The sequence below is a fragment of the Electrona antarctica genome (assembly GCF_951216825.1).
Source record: "Electrona antarctica genome assembly, chromosome: 12".
NCBI lineage: Eukaryota > Metazoa > Chordata > Actinopteri > Myctophiformes > Myctophidae > Electrona > Electrona antarctica.
This window is the reverse complement of record NC_136793.1, coordinates 7032200-7053981: the sequence shown is the minus strand read 5'-3', so window position 1 is coordinate 7053981 and position 21782 is coordinate 7032200. Positions and strand designations below refer to the sequence as shown.

At 42.5% G+C, this 21782-nt stretch overlaps 1 protein-coding gene across 2 annotated transcripts; it reads left to right on the top strand.

Annotated features, from left to right (window-relative positions):
• The first annotated feature begins 13784 nt into the window (after window positions 1–13784).
• LOC306934547 (uncharacterized protein) lies at window positions 13785–18104 on the top strand. Of its 2 annotated transcripts, none has more exons than XM_079517162.1 (2): window positions 13785–14107; window positions 16129–18104. In XM_079517162.1, the coding sequence occupies exons 1-2, from the start codon at window positions 13939–13941 to the stop codon at window positions 16962–16964; spliced, it is 1005 nt and encodes a 334-aa protein (XP_079373288.1). In that variant the 5' UTR covers window positions 13785–13938; the 3' UTR covers window positions 16965–18104. The 2 variants fall into 2 exon arrangements, with proteins under 2 accessions (XP_079373288.1, XP_079373287.1); XM_079517161.1 differs by having other exon boundaries at window positions 16114–18104.
• The last annotated feature ends 3678 nt before the right edge of the window (window positions 18105–21782 follow it).

Genomic DNA, 21782 nt, shown 5'->3' with positions numbered 1-21782 from the left:
TTTGCAGCCGCCAGCAGCTCTTCCAGAAGGAGGGTAAAGACATGCACTCTATCAACAACTGATGATGAAGATGAGCCGTACCAGAGTGCTTATTTTTAGCCCAGCAATTGGCTGAGGATCGCCAGTCACCAGTCTCCAGTGGAAAAATTAACAAAGGGAGGTCCCACATTAGAATTTTGGAGGGTCCCTGTGTGCCTATTTATATGTCATTGCATTGTACATGACCAAAGGGTCCTGGGTTTGATCCTGGGCTTGTGCAAGGCGTACTGTAAAAGATAAAGCTGTGCACCAAGCAGTACCTCTTGTAATTACAAACATCTTAATGGCACAAAAACATTACATTGTTACATTACATTACAATAAACACCCTCCATTCAGGGCACAATGTATACAACATGTAACCACAGTGTGGTTGTACAACCATGTGCTAAAGATGTAATAACATGTAACCACAGTTGGGTTGCAGTGTAATACAACCATGTGCTAAAGATGTATGGGTAATCACAGGGCTATCTGCTTGATGTATTATAATTAAAAGTGCATTCAGGTATTATGAATCAATTCATTTTTCATCCTACCTTTAGGAAAGTGCCTGAGATTTTCCTCCCATTTCAACAAGTAATATGTATTGTAGAGGAAGGAGGAGTGTGTGTCAAATCAAGGGAAAAAGCAGTTAACTCTCAATTAATTCATTAATTGTGACAGATTTCAGATCAGATTTAAAGAGAGCCGGTTAATGTAGCTCGGGCGTGCAATATTAACCCGACTCCGCCAGATGGGGCAGCAGAGAGTAGGCAGCACTGTGTATGCCTTGATCCTGCCTCTAGCTGCCGCTGATTGGCCAGGCCGTTTTGTGGCCGGGCATCAAGTCTGCCTGAGAGTTCCCAGATGGGAGCAGGAGGGGGGAACCCAGTGTACTCTCTGCTGCCCCATCTGGCGGAGTCAGGTTAGTGCAATGTAGCACTGGGCATCAACCGATCAGCCTTGCTAACCAAAAACAAACGTAAGCTTGCTACTCAGACCCGCCCTTTCTTTGTCACTCAATGTAGCAGCACGGCTTCTCATATTCAACGTATTATAAAAACCAACTGGTCGATTGTGGAGAGTGACCCCTCCCTGAGAGGAGTGTTTCCCAAACCTCCTATTTTCTCCTAGATAAACTCATGCACACACAGTTAACTTCCGTCTAGCAGACTTGGCTCAACAAACCTCACAGACCGTCTCACAGACCAAATCATTTATTGATTTTAAAACACAGAAAATCTATAAGATAAAAGACTTTATTAATTGTAACACCACCGTTATAAATCACCTGACGTACCTGTCCTAATATTTTTTATGTTGGCAGGACAAAGTGATAGATTGGCTGAACATAAATACGCTATCCGCATCAACAATACTTCAGCCAATTCCATAACAGTAATGACACTCTTTTACGAATTACATAACACATTTAACCGAAATTGAACCAAAGGGAAACTTTCTGGATCCATTCCCTGGACACTCACCCCTAAATGAAGATATTGACCGTGTTTTCTTTAGTTTTTCCTTTCTCTACTTTTTAAATATTCTTGATATTATAATGTGCTTCTTTATGATTTGTGATAAAGTCTTATTTTTCCTTTTGCTTAATATTTGCTGTTTAGAGTATAGCTTTTGCTATTTCATTCTCCTCCCCTGGGCTGTCACATACAAACATGTAGTGTCAGAATGGTTGATTGAGTGCCTATATATATGCATATGCAATTACCTGTGTATTAACTGATTGATTGGCATTCACATGCTTGTTTCAGGGGTATTCGACTAGATTAGGCCGGGGGCCACAACTGTAGAGTGATTGTGTGTGTGTGTGTGGGGGGGGGGCACACAGCGTGTGCGCAAAGCGCGGAACAGTGTGTGCGCAAAGCGTGGAGATTTGTGGGTCCTCAAAATGCATTTTGTGTTCAACCACGAAGATTTATGTAATACATTTGTGCACAGTTTGAGCACAGGGTGATATAAGTATATCGTTGCTGTCGGGAGGAAACCACCTAACTCCATTTTTGAGGTTTTGAATTTTTTTGTTTTTGTTTGTTTTTGTGCTATTGAACACCGAATAGACAAAACCTCTTAACTCCATTGGACCTTCAAACTGTCAACTAACTCCACCACCTCTCCCCCTCTAATGCTATAGACATTATATAAAGTCACACCACCAACTTTGATGAGGCAGTATTGCTTTGTTTTCAAAATATAAGGTTTTCTTAATTTCCTGAAAAATTTACATTTTTCATTTCCTGAAAAATCATTTTGGAGTTAGGTGGTTTCGCCCCGACAGCAGAGATATGCTACTACTACCAGCTGTACTTTAGTCTCATTTATGTCTCTCATTTCTCCCCAAAATCCCTTGAATATGATAGAATATGATTAAGGATTACTGTGATTATGATAATCTCACACTTCATATCACACACACCATACCTGCCTGTCATTTGAAATGTTTTTAAAATAACAGAACTGTTTTGGGACATACACGATTTCCACCTGATGCTGACGGCAACAATATAATAAGGTTAAGAGTGCACGATTCAGAAATTATGACCGATATCTGATGTCCAATTATTTACAGCGTCATATGTGCTGATATTGATTCTGACCGATTCCGATATTATACGGAGGACCACAATGGAAACAAACCTAGGCCCTTAGGGGCTTGGCCCAAAGCATGTTAATAATTTTCAATCGAGAGGACGCAGAATATGCACATCGACAGGTGAGTGCTGGGCTAAAGAGACTTCAGTAGAACATGGATGGAGCCCGCACACCCTATATGTACAAAATACTTCTTTATTTATCTGACAACATTTCGATCTAGTTGATCTTCATCAGGTCATGTGAACATGCACAACAGTTTGTTCTTTTATAATGATGAGGTGCCCCAAATGCCCATTGCAAATGCCCATGCATTAAATCTCTTCAGCATAGTATTTAATATTCTAGTACACACCAGTTAAAAACTAATTTAAAAACACATGTATATCTATGTGGTTACTATTTTCACCATACATAAAGGCCTGTCTAGGTCTGTGGACTGTCACCATTTACACATTTTTGAGGGGCGCTTTAACAAACATTAAAAACGCCATTGACATGGACAGAGTTTAATGTTTGTTTTGTCCATGTTTGTTTTGTCTGATAATTACGTCATAGCACCCCTCACTTTGCACGGGTGTGATTTTTTCTTTGTTATATTACAAAATAAAGCAAAACAACAGACAAAACCCAAGGGTATACAGGTATATACTTTATATAATAAAGAGTAAGAAAACCAAATAATCTATATACACGATGCACTACATCTACTGTAAGTATGACAAGCACATATGCACCAGGTTGGATTAGTTCACGCAGGAGGCCAACTTTGATTTATTTTTTGGGAATCGCAGTTGTGGAGTAGCAGTGCTTTACTCCAAAAAGAGCCACAGCAGGAGGTCTCTACAGGAAGTGTCTAATTTCGTCTTCCTGGTTTAAATACATTACATGTATTCCAAATACACAGCCATAGATCTGTCCTATCCGTTAGCAGACTCACCTTGTATGCATTTAAACTTGTAGCACTGCGTGTGTAGGCCTACTCATCCAATAATTAATTCCTAAGACTTGGAGTCAGATATTGTCATATCCATTTGAAAGTTCCTTCAGAAAATAAAGTAAAATACCACCACTTTTCCACGAGGAAGAAAAAGCTGGACTGAATATGAAAACTTCCTTTGGGAACAGTCGATGTGTGGGAAGCACACACGTATGGGGCACAATTGACAGGTGCGATGTGATTTGTGAAGGCCATACATTTGTGCTTCCGAAAGGAAGTTTTGATATGTTTTCATTCTGGGCCCCTCGTTGGAGAGAATGTCGTTCATGTGCAGCTCGTGGAAAAGTGGGGATATTTTACACGTCAAATGGATATGAAACTAGTCTTAGGAATTAAGGGTGATTGCACACGCAGTGCTAAAATTTTAAATGCCGACAAGGTCAGTCTGCTAACCGTGCGTGGACAGATCTATGGCTGTGTATTTAGAATACATGAAATGCATGTAAGATCACATACATTCGGGCTAAGAAGTCCATCGATCGGCATGCATATTTCTCAATAGACCGGGGCTGTTCACTGAATAGCGTATCGTTATTCATTAAATATAAGGCTTTTGCCTTTATTTTATATTTTTTTATAGCGGGACAGACAGTAGGCTGACAGGAAATGGGGGAGTGACATGCAGTAAAGGCCGTCGGGATCGGGAGTCAAACCCGCGGCACACTGCCAGACTCGGACTACCGGCCAAGGTGCCTGGACCCAGGCTCTGGACAGGGCCCCCACCCGGGGTCTGGACAGGGCCCAAATTAGCTAATTGATCACACTTGATCACCCCTAGATCTCCATATATGGAGCTGGAATGTTCTGACATCACAACTATGTTCTGACATCTGCATTGACTCCATATTTGGGCATGCCTGCCAAATAACTCCATATATGGGTATAAATGGGACACGGACATAATAACTGGGTGGGGCCCGTGTCGAATATGTCAGATACACGGTTGTCCAGAACCACCACAAAAGGCTCATCACAATGATGTTCTGACATCTCCAGGGATATAGAAGCCAGGGATAGTGACAAGAAGAGATAGAGAGTTGGGAAGATAAACTGAAGATAGAAAAGAGAGAAAAGTCATCGGGCGGGTTCAATACTTAAAGTGAATAGGCTGGGAGCCTATATTCACTAGGCTGGGAGGCTCCACTAATTCACTAATGAGCTCGGAGCTCATTCAAGAAACGCAGACTTTCACTCACTCTCACGTCATCTGGGCACCTGATAGGTCGCCATAGTTACCCACTGAATATTGGTACTCCATATATGGAGTTATCCGACGACTAACCTAGTTTAGAGCTCCATATATGGAGGTGAGAGAGACATCATGGCAGGGTGTGCCTATGTACCGCAAGTAAAAGAGCGAAAGGTCTCCAGGAGGCAAAAAAAAAAAAAAAAAGGTTGACGTCAGCAAAGGCATGCGGTGGCAACGGGTTCCTAACGCCAAATCGAATGGAAGATGAAAGTGGACCCCACCCTCCAAGCTGTTAACACCAGGGCCGAGTTTAAGATGGATGTGGACCTGGGCTGCTGGGCAGACAGTTCCAGGTCCCACAGGACTTCTGCAGCACCACTTTATGCAGCCGTGAAGTCAGCACTACTGATGGTGCCGTACAATAATATTTCAATACGGCCTTGCATCGATTATAAAACAAACAAAAACAAGAAAACAGCACGTGCCTGGTATCATAGAAACCCTGGTAGCACTAACAACGTTTTTAAATTTGTATTAATTTTCATATCATATCCTTTAGTCCGGCAGCCGACAGGCTTCTTTTGTTTAAAGTGGGAATGCTACTTAAAGCATAAGGAAAGTTTGAAATGTTTTCCTTCCATGGGATGTTAATGGTAGGGTCACAAGAAACCCCTATAAAAAAATGTGATGTCATCAATATTAAGCCCATATATGGGCATGCCCATATATGCCCACTACAACGTAATGAAATTGTATTATTAGTTCTCATATATGGGCATGCCCATTTCCTGAAAATCATTTTGGAGTTAGGTGGTTTCGCCCCGACAGCAGAGATATGCTACTACTACCAGCAGTACTTTAGTCTCATTTATGTCTCTCATTTCTCCCCAACATCCCTTGAATATGATAGAATATGATTAAGGATTACTGTGATTATGATAATCTCACACTTCATATCGCACACACCATACCTGCCTGTCATTTGAAATGTTTTTAAAATAACAGAATGTTTTGGGAATGTTTTGGGACATACACGATTTCCACCTGACGCTGACGGCAACAATATAATAAGGTTAAGAGTGCACGATTCAGAAATTATGACCGATATCTGATGTCCAATTATTTACAGCGTCATATGTGCTGATATTGATTCTGACCGATTCCGACATTATACGGAGGACCACAATGGAAACAAACCTAGGCCCTTAGGGGCTTGGCCCAAAGCATGTTAATAATTTTCAATCGAGAGGACGCAGAATATGCACATCGACAGGTGGGTGCTGGGCTAAAGAGACTTCAGTAGAACATGGATGGAGCCCGCACACCCTATATGTACAAAATACTTCTTTATTTATCTGACAACATTTCGATCTAGTTGATCTTCATCAGGTCATGTGAACATGCACAACAGTTTGTTCTTTTATAATGATGAGGTGCCCCAAATGCCCATTGCAAATGCCCATGCATTAAATCTCTTCAGCATAGTATTTAATATTCTAGTACACACCAGTTAAAAACTAATTTAAAAACATATGTATATCTATGTGGTTACTATTTTCACCATAAATTAAGGCCTGTCTAGGTCTGTGGACTGTCACCATTTACACATTTTTGAGGGGCGCTTTAACAAACATTAAAAACGCCATTGACATGGACAGAGTTTAATGTTTGTTTTGTCCATGTTTGTTTTGTCTGATAATTACGTCATAGCACCCCTCACTTTGCACGGGTGTGATTTTTTTCTTGGTTATATTACAAAATAAAGCAAAACAACAGACAAAACCCAAGGGTATACAGGTATATACTTTATATAATAAAGAGTAAGAAAACCAAATAATCTATATACACGATGCACTACATCTACTGTAAGTATGACAAGCACATATGCACCAGGTTGGATTAGTTCACGCAGGAGGCCAACTTTGATTTATTTTTTGGGAATCGCAGTTGTGGAGTAGCAGTGCTTTACTCCAAAAAGAGCCACAGCAGGAGGTCTCTACAGGAAGTGTCTAATTTCGTCTTCCTGGTTTAAATACATTACATGTATTCCAAATACACAGCCATAGATCTGTCCTATCCGTTAGCAGACTCACCTTGTATGCATTTAAACTTGTAGCACTGCGTGTGTAGGCCTACTCATCCAATAATTAATTCCTAAGACTTGGAGTCAGATATTGTCATATCCATTTGAAAGTTCCTTCAGAAAATAAAGTAAAATACCACCACTTTTCCACGAGGAAGAAAAAGCTGGACTGAATATGAAAACTTCCTTTGGGAACAGTCGATGTGTGGGAAGCACACACGTATGGGGCACAATTGACAGGTGCGATGTGATTTGTGAAGGCCATACATTTGTGCTTCCGAAAGGAAGTTTTGATATGTTTTCATTCTGGGCCCCTCGTTGGAGAGAATGTCGTTCATGTGCAGCTCGTGGAAAAGTGGGGATATTTTACACGTCAAATGGATATGAAACTAGTCTTAGGAATTAAGGGTGATTGCACACGCAGTGCTAAAATTTTAAATGCCGACAAGGTCAGTCTGCTAACCGTGCGTGGACAGATCTATGGCTGTGTATTTAGAATACATGAAATGCATGTAAGATCACATACATTCGGGCTAAGAAGTCCATCGATCGGCATGCATATTTCTCAATAGACCGGGGCTGTTCACTGAATAGCGTATCGTTATTCATTAAATATAAGGCTTTTGCCTTTATTTTATATTTTTTTATAGCGGGACAGACAGTAGGCTGACAGGAAATGGGGGAGTGACATGCAGTAAAGGCCGTCGGGATCGGGAGTCAAACCCGCGGCACACTGCCAGACTCGGACTACCGGCCAAGGTGCCTGGACCCAGGCTCTGGACAGGGCCCCTGCCCGGGGTCTGGACAGGGCCCAAATTAGCTAATTGATCACACTTGATCACCCCTAGATCTCCATATATGGAGCTGGAATGTTCTGACATCACAACTATGTTCTGACATCTGCATTGACTCCATATTTGGGCATGCCTGCCAAATAACTCCATATATGGGTATAAATGGGACACGGACATAATAACTGGGTGGGGCCCGTGTCGAATATGTCAGATACACGGTTGTCCAGAACCACCACAAAAGGCTCATCACAATGATGTTCTGACATCTCCAGGGATATAGAAGCCAGGGATAGTGACAAGAAGAGATAGAGAGTTGGGAAGATAAACTGAAGATAGAAAAGAGAGAAAAGTCATCGGGCGGGTTCAATACTTAAAGTGAATAGGCTGGGAGCCTATTCACTAGGCTGGGAGGCTCCACTAATTCACTAATGAGCTCGGAGCTCATTCAAGAAACGCAGACTTTCACTCACTCTCACGTCATCTGGGCACCTGATAGGTCGCCATAGTTACCCACTGAATATTGGTACTCCATATATGGAGTTATCCGACGACTAACCTAGTTTAGAGCTCCATATATGGAGGTGAGAGAGACATCATGTAAAACTCCATATATGGATATAGCTGACTTATCGTGACATCAGAGAGATGTCACAAGCATGCAGCCGCAAGCACTGTATATAAAGGGAGGTCATAAATTATTTTATTTCATATACATGCACTATTTAGTCAACTACTCTTCGCCTATCTCCGAGACACGACTTCTCAAGGCTATTTGCTATACACACCGTGTGCGCTAAACATAATGTATGCCGCCGTAGGTGTCCTCCTGTACTTGGTGTTCGTGATGTGCCACTTTGGCCTTGCAAGCGGAGCTCCAGCACATCTAAATGACTTCCACTGTCCAGAACCCCATGATGCTCGAGGTATCTATGTGGAGTTCGGTCAGCCTCCCCCATATCAACACGGTGATTTCATGCAATTTCATTGCCTTCGTAATGATACAGTCCTGGTTGGCGCTGAGTTTGTCACCTGTGGCATTAATGGTGAGTGGTCCCCTCCGCTCCCAGAATGCAAACGCCCTGTCCCCTGTCTCCCACCAACAGGACCAAACATGGTTTTGAGTGATGACGACATCGGAAACCAAACGTTTTCACATGGATCATCAGTTACGCTCGTCTGTGACACTGGTTTTGTATCTAAGGGAGGCAATGGGAATATCCTCTGCACCAATGGCACGTGGAGTTGTGTCACACTCATTTGCGATAGGACAGATGGCTCTCTTGGTTACCTACCGAATGGAACCATCGATTATCCAAATGGAACGCAGTTTGGTGACACAGCCGTGGAAACCTGCAATGTTGGTTCCAATTTGGTAGGTCAAAAAGGAAAAACCTTTTTCCTTGCTTGCCTCATCATTTATTACAATTCTCATTGGCAGGGTGTGCCTATGTACCGCAAGTAAAAGAGCGAAAGGTCGCCAGGAGGCAAAAAAAAGAAAGAAAAAAAGGTCGACGTCAGCAAAGGCATGCGGTGGCAACAGGTTCCTAACGCCAAATCGAATGGAAGATGAAAGTGGACCCCACCCTCCAAGCTATTAACACCAGGGCCGAGTTCCAGATGGATGTGGACCTGGGCTGCTGGGCAGACAGTTCCAGGTCCCACAGGACTTCTGCAGCACCACTTTATGCAGCCGTGAAGTCAGCACTACTGATGGTGCCGTACAATAATATTTCAATACGGCCTTGCATTGATTATAAAACAAACAAAAACAAGAAAACAGCATGACGATGATTTTGTTAATAAATAAATAAATAAATACATAAATATTAAAGAGGATTTTTATGTTCCCACATGCCTGGTATCATAGAAACCCTGGTAGCACTACCATTCTACCAACGTTTTTACATTTTTATTAATTTTCATATAATATCCTTTAGTCCGGCAGCCGACAGGCTTCTTTTGTTTAAAGTGGGAATGCTACTTAAAGCATAAGGAAAGTTTGAAATTTTTTCCTGCCATGGGATGTTAATGGTAGGGTCACAAGAAACCCCTATAAAACAATTCTGATGTCATCAATATTAAGCCCATATATGGGCATGCCCATATATGGGCATATGGGCATGCCCACTACAACATAATTAAATTGTATTATTAGTTCTCATATATGGGCATGCCCATATATGGAGATCCCTGATGTCATCAATATTAAGTCCATATATGGAGATCCCTGATGTCATCAATATTAAGTCCATATATGGAGATCCCTGATGTCATCAATATTGGCCAGAAACTGTACATCTGACCTCAAACCTGACCTGTTCTGACATTCCATGTGTTGATCCTTCCCCATCCATCCTTTCTCTTCGATGTCTCCCTTTTGACTGATACCTGTCCATTTAAAGTCTAGACGGGCCTGCCCCAAAGTTATTAGTGCAGTCACGCCCGGCAGCTGTTCTCAACAGGCCCGAAAATTAAGGCCCGGCCCTACCTGGGCCCTCATCAAACCCTGTACACTCAAAGACACTGCTCCCCCTCAGATCTCCATATATGGAGCTGACCTGTTCTGACATTCCATATTATGTTGATCTAACCAAATCAAACCATGTACACTCAAGACACTGCCCCCCTTAGATCTCCAAATATGGAGCTGACCTGTTCTGACATTCCATATTATGTTGATCTGACCACATCAAACCCTGTACACTCAAGACACGCTCCATATATGGCCAGTACATCATTCTTACTGGTAATTCGATCAATCAATCAATAATGTGTAGGCTACATATGTAGCCTATATGTATATAATTCTACATCTCACCTCAAACCCTTAGATCTCCATATATGGAGCTGACATGTTCTGACATTCCATATAGATCTACTCGTCCTTCCTCTTCGATGTCTCCTTGATGTGTGTTGTAGTGGCCATATCAAGCTATGCTGCCTCCACTTGACCGGACATTGACACTGCAGGGCCTTGCTTAATGAAAAAAAAGATATATGTGGTCTCGACTCCCGTCAGTCTCGGTCTTGACTCGGACTTGACCCCACCCCCTCCCATACTTAGTCTTGACTCGGACTTGACCCCACCCCCTCCCATACTTAGTCTTGACTCGGACTTGACCCCCTCCCACACTCAGTGTTGACTCGGTCCCGGACTCACGCCCCCACTACTGGACCCATCTTGTAGATACCAGTAAAGCTTAATTGCGCCATCCTCCTCCACTGTGGCTGCAAAGGTCATGTAGGCTATAATATGTAGTAGATACAAAGCAAATTCTGCAAAGCTGGAGTCCGTTGCACCTCAATATATGCTGTAGAAGTTGTATGATTGGGAAAAAAGTATGATTGGGAAAAAAGTAATCTCCCTGTGTGTGTGTGTGTGTGTGTGTGTGTGCATGGAACATCAAGGAGGTGAAGGTGAATAGGATGAGAGCAGAAAGTCATATGCAGAAGCGAGCGGTAAAGAGAGTGGAGGAGCAGAGTGACATGGCAGCTAGAGCAATACAAGGGGATAAGAGGAACATAAAATGTGACACATATGTAGGCCTATGGAAAAAAACAAGATTGGTGGAAATTTAAGGAAATATGAAAGAACTGCACTCTGTCGAGTGCCTACTTGCTTGTTGCACGGCCTACTAGTGCGCAAGCAGAGCGTGCAAGTACTGTCGACCGCTACAAACTGTCAAATCTCAGCTTCTCTTTGAAAGAACGATTGAAATATTGAATTATTAGGTTTAGCTATTTGCTACGTACCTACTTTTTGCACGTAAAAAAAGTAGTATTATGAAGTATATCGTAATAAAGATGTGGATTAAAGGACCCAATGCCTTCGATGGTGACGTATATCTCGATCAGTGTCGGGTGGATTAAAGGAAATACCTCTATTATGTAATTTGTAAATTGATTAGCGGTATACTGTGGTTACTTTTGATGCGTATGCACCGTCCCAGCATATGACGTCAGGGTATAACTGGTATAGCTAGCTCTCAATGATGACTAGCTCTCAATGATGACGTAATAAAGATGTGGATTAAAGGACCCAATGCCTTCGATGGTGACGTATATCTCGATCAATGTCGGGTGGATTACAGGAAATGCCTCTATGTATGTAATTTGTAAGTTGATTAGTGGTATACTGTGCATGGTTACTTTTGATGCGTATGCACCGTCCCAGCATATGACGTCAGGGTATAACTGGCGTCATATGCTATAGCTCTCAATGATGACTAGCTCTCAATGATGACGTAATAAAGATGTGGATTAAAGGTCCCAATGCCAGAGTGTAATTGGTTTTCAATGGTGACGTAATGACGATATGTTTTAGTGTCGTAGTATGTAGTCTGGCACCAATGCCGTATCAGGCACAAGTAGTCATTACGTCATTTGCTGGGACTATGCATACGCATCGTCCTGCGAAATTGGACTTGTGCGCTCTGCTTGCGCAAGTAATTAAGATGATACTGGAAGCAGCTAGACCAGGGGTCGGCAAACCTTTAAGATGATACTGGAAGCAGCTAGACCAGGGGTCGGCAAACCTTTAAGATGATACTGGAAGCAGCTAGACCAGGGGTCGGCAAATCTTTAAGATGATACTGGAAGCAGCTAGACCAGGGGTCGGCAAACCTTTTGACATGAAGTGCCATGTTTTTATTTCCTTGATAGTCAGTGTGCCATATCAACGTTACGTTTAATTATGACACCACATCAAAATGTAATATTTCCACCTGATTTTGATTGTCCAGATCCATTCACTATTATTATGTTCTTCTTCTAAAATGTTCTTTCACATCAGGTCCTGATGATCAGGATGTATGATTGTTAGAGAAATAAAATAACCCACTCCCAGACTCTCTCCCCAGTCAAAGTTCAACTAGAAAAAGTGCCCCTCGGGGCACAGGTCTCCACCAAGCCAGGTCAGGTTGTGGCCTCCTGGTGGCGCTATAATAGGCCAATGTGAAAAGGGTGCCATTTCTTCATACACCTTTGATGGCAATTGGATGATTTGAGGCATTTTGCATTTTGTTCCAAAAATGTGTTTTGCAAAAATCAACCTGTGGCGCTATAACAGGCCAATGTGAAAAGGGTGGGATATATTCCTCAGCCTAGTAAGAAAATGTGTGAAAGATTTCACGTAAATTGAACGCTGCGTTCATGATTTGAGACTTTTGTTCAAAATGGGGCAATCTTGCAAACTTTGAAAGCCAATTATAGCCAATTAGGATGGAATATGAAATATCAGACAGATCCGACTTGAGCACATGACTATAGAGATACTGTGTAACGATTTGTGAGATTTTTGGACAGAATCTGGAGGAGTAATATCAAAAAATGTGTTTTACAAAAGTCGGCCTCCTGGTGGCGCTATAAAAGGCAGATGCGGAAAATGCAGGTCAAAGGTTTGTCCTTGGCCTCTAGGGAGTGTGCATGCAACGTTTCACGCAGATCGGTGCAGTTTTAGGTAAAGAATGTGAAAAAGCTGCCTCATGGTGGCACTATAACAGGCCGTTCTGGAAAATGTGGGGCAGAGGTTCATCGTTGGCATCCAGGGAGTGTGTGTGCAAAGTTTGGCATCGACCGGGTTAACGGTGCCGGAGATTAGCTGATAACGGACGGACGGACACACGGACGGAGTGCAATGCCTTCGGCCTGGTGGAGACAATGAATGTGAATTAATGTTGAATTATGCGTAGGATGTAATTTGCATTCAGATGTGAGTGTACTTTAAATTTAAACACACTTTGTTTTACTATATAAATATATATTTCATTTGGACAGAAAAATCCGGACTCAGGGTCTGGCTGATTGAAGGGACTGATTTGTAAATGCAATCACTTCGGATGGACAATGTCATGTTGTATGGTTTGACCCTCTTGTAAACAAGTGTAGTGCTTTATTGTGTCGTCCATAGTTAACAGTTTTGTATTGAGTTGTGCTTGAAATGTACTGTAATTCTCCAATCTGTTAATACTTCAATCAATAAATCCAATACTTCATACAGTAGGTGGCGGTATGCACCCTTATTGGTAGTAACCCGCCCGCCATTTAAACCGAGAGAAGAAGATACCTGACATGCGCAGAAACGTTTTCGGTCAGGAAGTGCCTGTGTTTGTTTTGATATCTGTCTTTAGTGTGTTGCAGCTCCGTTTCGTTTAAGCTCAGATAAACATCTGTCTGGTAACTCCAGTAGTTTTATCAGCACACACACATTAAAGCCAAGTCTTTACTGCTGTTAAAACCGAACATGGCTGATATAGAAACATTGAGACTGTTCGTCAATGAACGCCTGACTGCCGTCGCCGAGGACATCCTAGCTGTGTTCGTCAGAACCCTGGTCCAATACCAACAACACATAGAGCTGCAGCGAAGACACATGGAGCTAATGAATGCTCCAATCAGAGCTCACGGTTCAGGTTTGTTGTTGTAACACTAATATGTAACGGTTTGACTTTGATGTTACCGTTTGGGGTGCCAGTTAGGCAAATATTTGCCCAACACAATTTTAGTCCCGTTTGGACAAAACTGCTTATTTTAGGTACCAGTCAGTGAGAGAAAACACACTAAGGATTCACTTCTTAGGGTTTCTCTCCTCCACCAGGATCCGATTACAGCTTGGTCTTCATTCATACAAACTCACCGCGCGGACTGTAAACTCCCGATCACTGTTCTCTCCACTCCCGTCTGGCTTCTCTCTGAAAGCCAGGGCCGCGCCATCTTGGCTTGGCCACTGTTGAACTGTTCCATTCATAAAACGGAAGGGAGCGTCGGGGGGCGTGTCGCTGATCCACCAAGATACCCATGTACCTGTGTAGATACTTCCTTAATGTTAACGAAGTCCACACCCACAACACCAGAGGGAGTGCAACGAACCATGTTCAACCCAGATTCGTCACAAACAAGGGACTAAATTCTTTTCGCTCCTATGCCACCAAAATGTGGAACGCCCTACCAACAGTCATTAAGACATGCAAATCCCTTGACTCCTTCAAAACCGCTCTCAAAGGGCACCTACGGATGGCTGCAATTCGAAACTGGCCCCCGTAAAATCTGAATCCCACCCCCTTTTCCCCTCACTGTATATGTTTCTTTTCCCTTTTTACCTCCATTATGATGAATTCCTGTACTGTTCTTTGTCTATATAGAAGTGTCTATTTGTACGTCTCAATGTTTTGATGAATTGAACATGGTGGACCCTGTTGTAAACAAGTGTAATGCTTAATTGGGTCGTCCACTCACTGTTAACAGCCTTTGTATTGAGTTTGTGCTTGAAATGTACTGTAATTCTGCAAACTGTTAATACAATTTTCAATCAATCAATCAATCTGACGTTACTCTGTGAGTGCACGTGTGCAGAGGGTGCGATAGATAAATATACATATTTATACACATCCTTTAACCAGGGCCGGATTAACCAAAGTCCGCTGGGTGCAGCTGCACTGGGGCACTTGGCAAGGGAGGCATCTTGAAAAAAAAAAGCCGCAAATCCGATCAAAAAAGCTAAAAGCTGCACAGTTTCCATCCAGTTTACAGGTCACTCTCTCGGTTCTGTTGAGTCGATACAATGAGTGCCTTCCAAACTGTTTTATTCACAGTAAATGAAAAACACTGGCAGTATAGTTCCCTATGGAGACACAAATTCGACTTTGTATCTCCATTGGGAACCTGATGAATTACATTTAAAAATCAGATTAAATTAATGCACTAAAAATACTAGTGATCCATTGGTCTAATTATAACTATCAAAATCACACTTGTTGTGTGAAGTGAGGGGCTGGGGCACTCTTATAATCATACATCACATTCCGTGCTCAGCCAATCAAATCATCACAAATGTCATTCCGACCAATCACTTTTGGCGTCTTCACTTTTCTGCCTTGCCTTCCTTCCTTCACTTTTATCTTCAATATGTAATTTGCTCAGCCAATCAAATCATTGCTATGGGGTTATCAGCCAATCAACAGCCTATGTTTGTGTTCACACAAACCCGGAAAGCTGGGCGTAGGAGGGGCCCTCAAAAAACGTTGATAATTCAGCCTCTTTTTGAGGGGCAATAGGCCCTCCTATGTCCAGCTTTTGGTGTGTGTAACCCAACTTTTGTCCCGACTCCCAACACATACATTGAATGCCATAAACAATGAATGGACAATTTTGAGGACGGAGGTGAGGAGTGAGGACGCAAATTCTGATTGGCCGGAATGAGATGATGATGAGGATAAGAACGCCCCTCACTTCACATGGGTGTGATTCTTCTTCTTCTTATTATTTTTCAATTTCAGTTAGGTGCCCCTAAAGCCTGAGTTATACTTGGCACATGACAGTGTAATTAGAATGCCCATTGAGAGAAGTCTCTGTATGAATACATTATTATTTTACATAATTAGGTAATTGTAAGAGCGTAACATATTATTGTTTATTTCAGTTTCTATTCCATTAGATCCATTTCGTAAAGATGAGGTTTCTCTTGGACAGCAGGAGAGGAGCCCCAGTCCGGTCCAGGAGGAACAAGAGTCTTCACAGATTAAAGAAGAACAGGAGTTCCTTCAAAGACCAGAGGAGGCTGATGGGTCATCGTTGCCACTACTAGTGAAAGCAGAAGGTGGTGAGGATAACAGAGAGACAGAACTTCTAGCCAGCACCTCAGCTGCTGAACACATGAAAACACAAGCTTATTATGTAGAGGACTGTGGAGGAGCATCACAACCAGCGAGTGATGTTCAGCTCCTCTCTTCACGCTGTTCTGAATCTGACACCGAAGACAGTGATGTGTGGGGGGAGACCAGGGAAGATCAGACAGCTGTGAACACAATGACATCACACAAGACGCAACACGTGGAAGGACAAGGATTGTTTATGAGCAACAACCTGTCACAGGATCTGACATCAACAAAACAAACTCCATACATGAGCAGTCCAGCCTTGGACACATCCTTAATGTGTAACATTTGTGGCAAAGTATTTGGTAAAAAGTCCAGATTGAAGGCACACATGATGACGCACACAGGGGAAAAACCCTTTAGCTGTACCGTTTGTGGCAAACTGTTTAATCACAGTGGAAGTCTGAATAGACATAAGATAATACACACAGGGGAGAAACGGTTTAGCTGTACAGTTTGTGGTAAAGGATTTGGTCTAAATTCGAATCTTAAAACACACATGAGGTCTCATACAGGGGAGAAACCCTTTAGTTGTATACTTTGTGGCAAAGGCTTTTCTGTATTTGCACATCTGAAGAGACACATAACGACTCATACAGGGGAAATGGTTATGTAAATCTTAAAGGATGACTTGACCCATTTTCACGATATGGTACCATTTTTGAGAAACGCCATTGACAATGAACAGAGTTAATTTTTGTCTGTCCCCATGTTACGTTATGACGATGTACGATACGAGCGCCCCTCACTTCACACAGGTGTGATTTTTGTATACTTACTCTGTGTCTCAGAGGAGGGCTGTGGACAGTTCAGAAATCCACCTACCAGTGACATCATCGTTTGGAAGTGCCAAACCAATGATAGCCTCGGAAGACAAGATAAAGGCATTTGTAAATGTTGAAAACGTGTGGAAAGATCAAGGACTATTAAAAGAGGACAGGAAGCGAAGACTGTACGGTGGACTCCATGTTGCTCCCTGGAAGGAAAGAATCATGCGCAATGGGCTATATGCAGCCAACACTTCCGCGTTCAGCTTCCTTGGTCTCAAATGCGCATGTTTCTTTCCTTCCAGGGAGCAACATGGAATCCACTGTACGGTCTTCGCTTCCCGTCCTCTTTAAATAGTCATTGGGCAAGACATGGAAGTTGCTATAGACCAGTGGTTCCCAAAGTGGGGTCCGGGGACCCCCAGGGGTCCTTGAGTGAGTTCCAGGGGGTCCCCAGCTAAACGATAATTTGGAACCAAATGGACCCTTATGGGTCTGTAACTCAGAGTGTACAAATGGAACCATATGGAGTTAAATTAACATTGTACAATATAAATTGGGGTCTCAGAGATAGAAATGCCATTAAATTGGGGGTCCATGAAATTAAACGGGTTGAGAATCACTGCTAGAGAGCTGTAAGAATCTTCTCTTATGGGGGTCTCTGACATTTTATTTTCAAATGGGGGTCTGCGGGCTAATGAGTGTCAATTTGGGGGTCCTTGAGAAGAAAAGGGTCCCGCACACTGTCTTCACTTATAGAGCAGTAGTTTTATTCAGATGACAACGTTTCGGTCTAAACGACCTTCATCAGGTATCTCAAGGGTACCTGATGCAGGTCCTTGACATGAAAAAGTCTGGGAACCACTGCTATAGACGATTTCCACGGAGTGGCAATCAACTGGTAACTGCTGTGTCAAACTGCAATAATGATAGCGCAACTACGGGGCTCTGTGGATTTGTTTACAAGCACACTAGCACAAAACCACATACATCAGATAGTGTACTGGTGAGAAGTCAATAGTTCAAATAATACAAATAAAAAACATTTGATTGAACTACATTTTCAGTTTTTTTTTCAGGTAGTTTCTGATGCTGCATTCCTAGTTCTCATTTGTGTTTAGATTTAGCCCTATATCTTGTGCCACCCCTTATCCCTAAACCTATTTGCCATTTTTTACTATTTTAAAACATTTTAAAACACTACAAATAGCCGATCTACAAGCTAACAACGTGTTGATGTAGATTGGCTAGTTGAACTATTTTTAAATGTTTTAAAATAGTAAAAAATGGCAAATAAGTTTAGGGATAAGGGGTAAGGGGTGGTGCAAGATGGAGCCCTTAATCTAATGTCTGTCTATGCAGTTGTGTTTACTGTTTATACCATACAGTATATTATGGATATACTACAAACAGGATTGTTTTAGTTAAGTAGACAAGCAACCGTTTAACCTGCATTTTTGTACACTGAAAGTGAAATATGTATTTATTGTCCTTGTAGAACATTCAGATGAATAGCATATTTTATGAGCTCACATGAGATTAACATTTGATTACAATCTAAATCAGAATCAACTGTCACCTCACAGGCTTACAGGTGTAAACAGTGGGTGCTGCAGACACATACCGTAGACTTGTGACATGAAATGACATCTGACAAGTAGCCTAAAAGGTTTTGTTACATGTATTTATTGCTATGGAGGGGCAGTTGTAGTTGGTTGTTTCTCTCCCCTCTGCTTCTGCTCTCTTCTCTCTCTCTACCTGTCACTCAGATTCACAGGTCCAGCCCATTCACTCAGCTCTCAATCATCCCATAACTGTACTGGATCTAAAGTTGTGTACATATACTGTACATACCCAGCCATACAGGTGCAGTCCCTGCTGTCGTTGGCTAGGTAATAATTCTGCCTTCAAAGTCTTTTTATTTTGTAATCGTGGAAATAGATGTCCTGTACATGTCCACATAGTGCAAAGTTGTAGGCTTCGAGGAACCTTTATGCATGTAATTTCTCCCGTGTGTAAATGCTTGGCGTTTCAATAGATATTTCATTTCAATATCTGGCCATTTAGTGGGGTCGTTAACCCACTGACATGAAGAAAGTGAATACGAGTCTGTCTAGTGATATACCCCGTTATTTAAAGTCAATTTGGCAGCATAAACCTGCCTATCGACCAGTGACAAGCTGTTGAAATATGTAGACATTCTCAGTAAATGTATATGTATGTGTTTTTGTATTTGATAATATTTACTTTCTGCTGGTGCGTTCACACAGGCAAAGACAGCAGCTACATGCATCAACTTTTTTCTCCTCATTTTTATCCCACAATTTTGTAACCCATTTGTTTCACCCATGCAGTGTCAATTATCTAATGTAATCCTGGGTTCTACACACCCTCTGCCGAGCTGGGGAGAGCAACAGACTGACCTCATGCTTCCTTCAATGCATGAGGAGTCCAAGCTGCTTCTTTTCACCTGACAGGGGGAGTTTCCCCGGCCGGACGTATCGTGTGGAAGGAACACGTTATTCCAACCAGTTCCTTTCCCCTCCATCAGGCGCCCCGGCTGGCCAGGGGGAGGCAGTTTAGAGACCAGGATTACTGCATGTTTTTGTGAAGGTACCTACCCTAGGGGACACAGGGAGAACATGTGAGGGTACCTACCCTAGGGGACACGGGGAGAACATGTGGGGGTACCTACCCTAGGGGACACGGGGAGAACATGCAAACTCCACACAGAAAGGCCCTTTCGCCAACCCCGCCTCGGGTATGGGCACTGATGATGCGGAGGAGAGAACACGGCCACAGCGTCCCCAGCGGGAATCGAACCCAGGACCATCATTGTCATCTCTATTATGTATATATCTATGCTCAAACTAAGTGGAAGTGTGTAGGGTGAGTGGCGAGGAGCTAGTTTCAAAAAGGGGCCATGTGGGCTGTCTTACTGAGACAACATCAGTGGCGTGCCCTTTTGGCAATGAAAAAAAATAAACACTTTCCCCCCCCCCCTTTTTTTTCTTATTTTGTACAGTTACACTGTACAGTATGTGGACCATGGTAACATTGATCAATTCTTGATAAAAAGCTTCTAATATATTATTTAGGCCCCACAATCTATACATCTCACACTATTAAGGCAACCGGCCGGTTCCACACGCTGCACAAAGTGCCCTTTTTTTCCACTTGAGCACCTGCCCCTCTGAATGTCTGTGCACGCCACTGGACAACATGTAGTCCAGGAAGTGCAGATCACATTTTCATGACAAATTTTGACATGATGTATGATGATAAGAGTGCCCCTCACATCACACGGGTGTGATTTTTCTATTCTGTACATGTTTTCCCTTATTTTCTAACCGTGTAGGCCCTATAGCCTATAATGATTTCCTTTTTTTGCTTAGAAGTGTAGGCTATATTTGTCTTTAAATGTTCTGATGACTTGAAAATGGAGGACCTTTATGTAAACAAGTCTTAGTGCTTTATCCTATTAGCAGATTTTGTATTGACCTGTATAGGCTACTCTCATTGAACTGTACCCATAAATGATCGTTACAGCCATTTATTACTGAAAAAAAGTATCTTGACTTATGCTGCCATCTAGTGGACTGAGACTGACAGCTTTCAATAGAGTTCAGAAGCATATTTTAAAGGGATCTGTTGAGTGATAGTTTCTGGTTAAAACTTGTTAAACTTGTTAACACTTGTTAAAAGTGTTCGTGCTCTATATTCTGACACTAGTAACCATTGCTATAGACACAGAGTGTTTGTTCAACTCTTTAATAAATAAAATAGCTAAAATGTCCATTGGGTCACCAATGTAATCCAATCAGAAGAGGCCTATAGGCATATTAGCTTGAATTTTATAGTGTAAAAAAAAGTATTCTCATTTTCCCCTAATCACCATGCCTTGATGAGTTATTTCTGTTTATTGGGTGGAAGGTTTTCTGTTTTACAAATAAATACTCTTGATTAGTCAACCCTTCATGGGCTGCACTGGCCTAAACGTGGGAGTCAATCCTTCATGGGCTGCACTGGCCTTAACGTGGGAGTCAACCCTTCATGGGCTGCACTGGCCTTAACGTGGGAGTCAACCCTTCATGGGCTACACTGGCCTTAACGTGGGAGTCAACCCTTCAGGGCTGCACTGGCCTTAACGTGGGAGTCAACCCTTCATGGGCTACACTGGCCTTAACGTGGGAGTCAACCCTTCATGGGCTGCACTGGCCTTAACGTGGGAGTCAACCCTTCATGGGCTACACTGGCCTTAACGTGGGAGTCAACCCTTCCGCGTAGGCGTCGCTTCAAATGATGTGACGTCAGGGCTCTGAGCGGTGTGCACCCCTCAAAATAACACCGTGAGGAAATCATTACCAGTGGAACTTCAAACGAGGCTATGCGAGGAAAATGAGGAGAATGGCTGAAGAACCCACCACACCGTCTAAGAAAAAAACCAACGTGTGCCGACTCTGTGGAAATAACTTTGACAGTCCGTTAGAATGGTATACTCCAGCAACCAGTGGTTTCTGCTTCTATATGGGAGGGATTGAGGGAATATCTGCTATCACACACACACACACACACACACACACACACACACACACACACACACACACACACACACACACACACACACACACACACACACACACACACACACACACACACACACACAC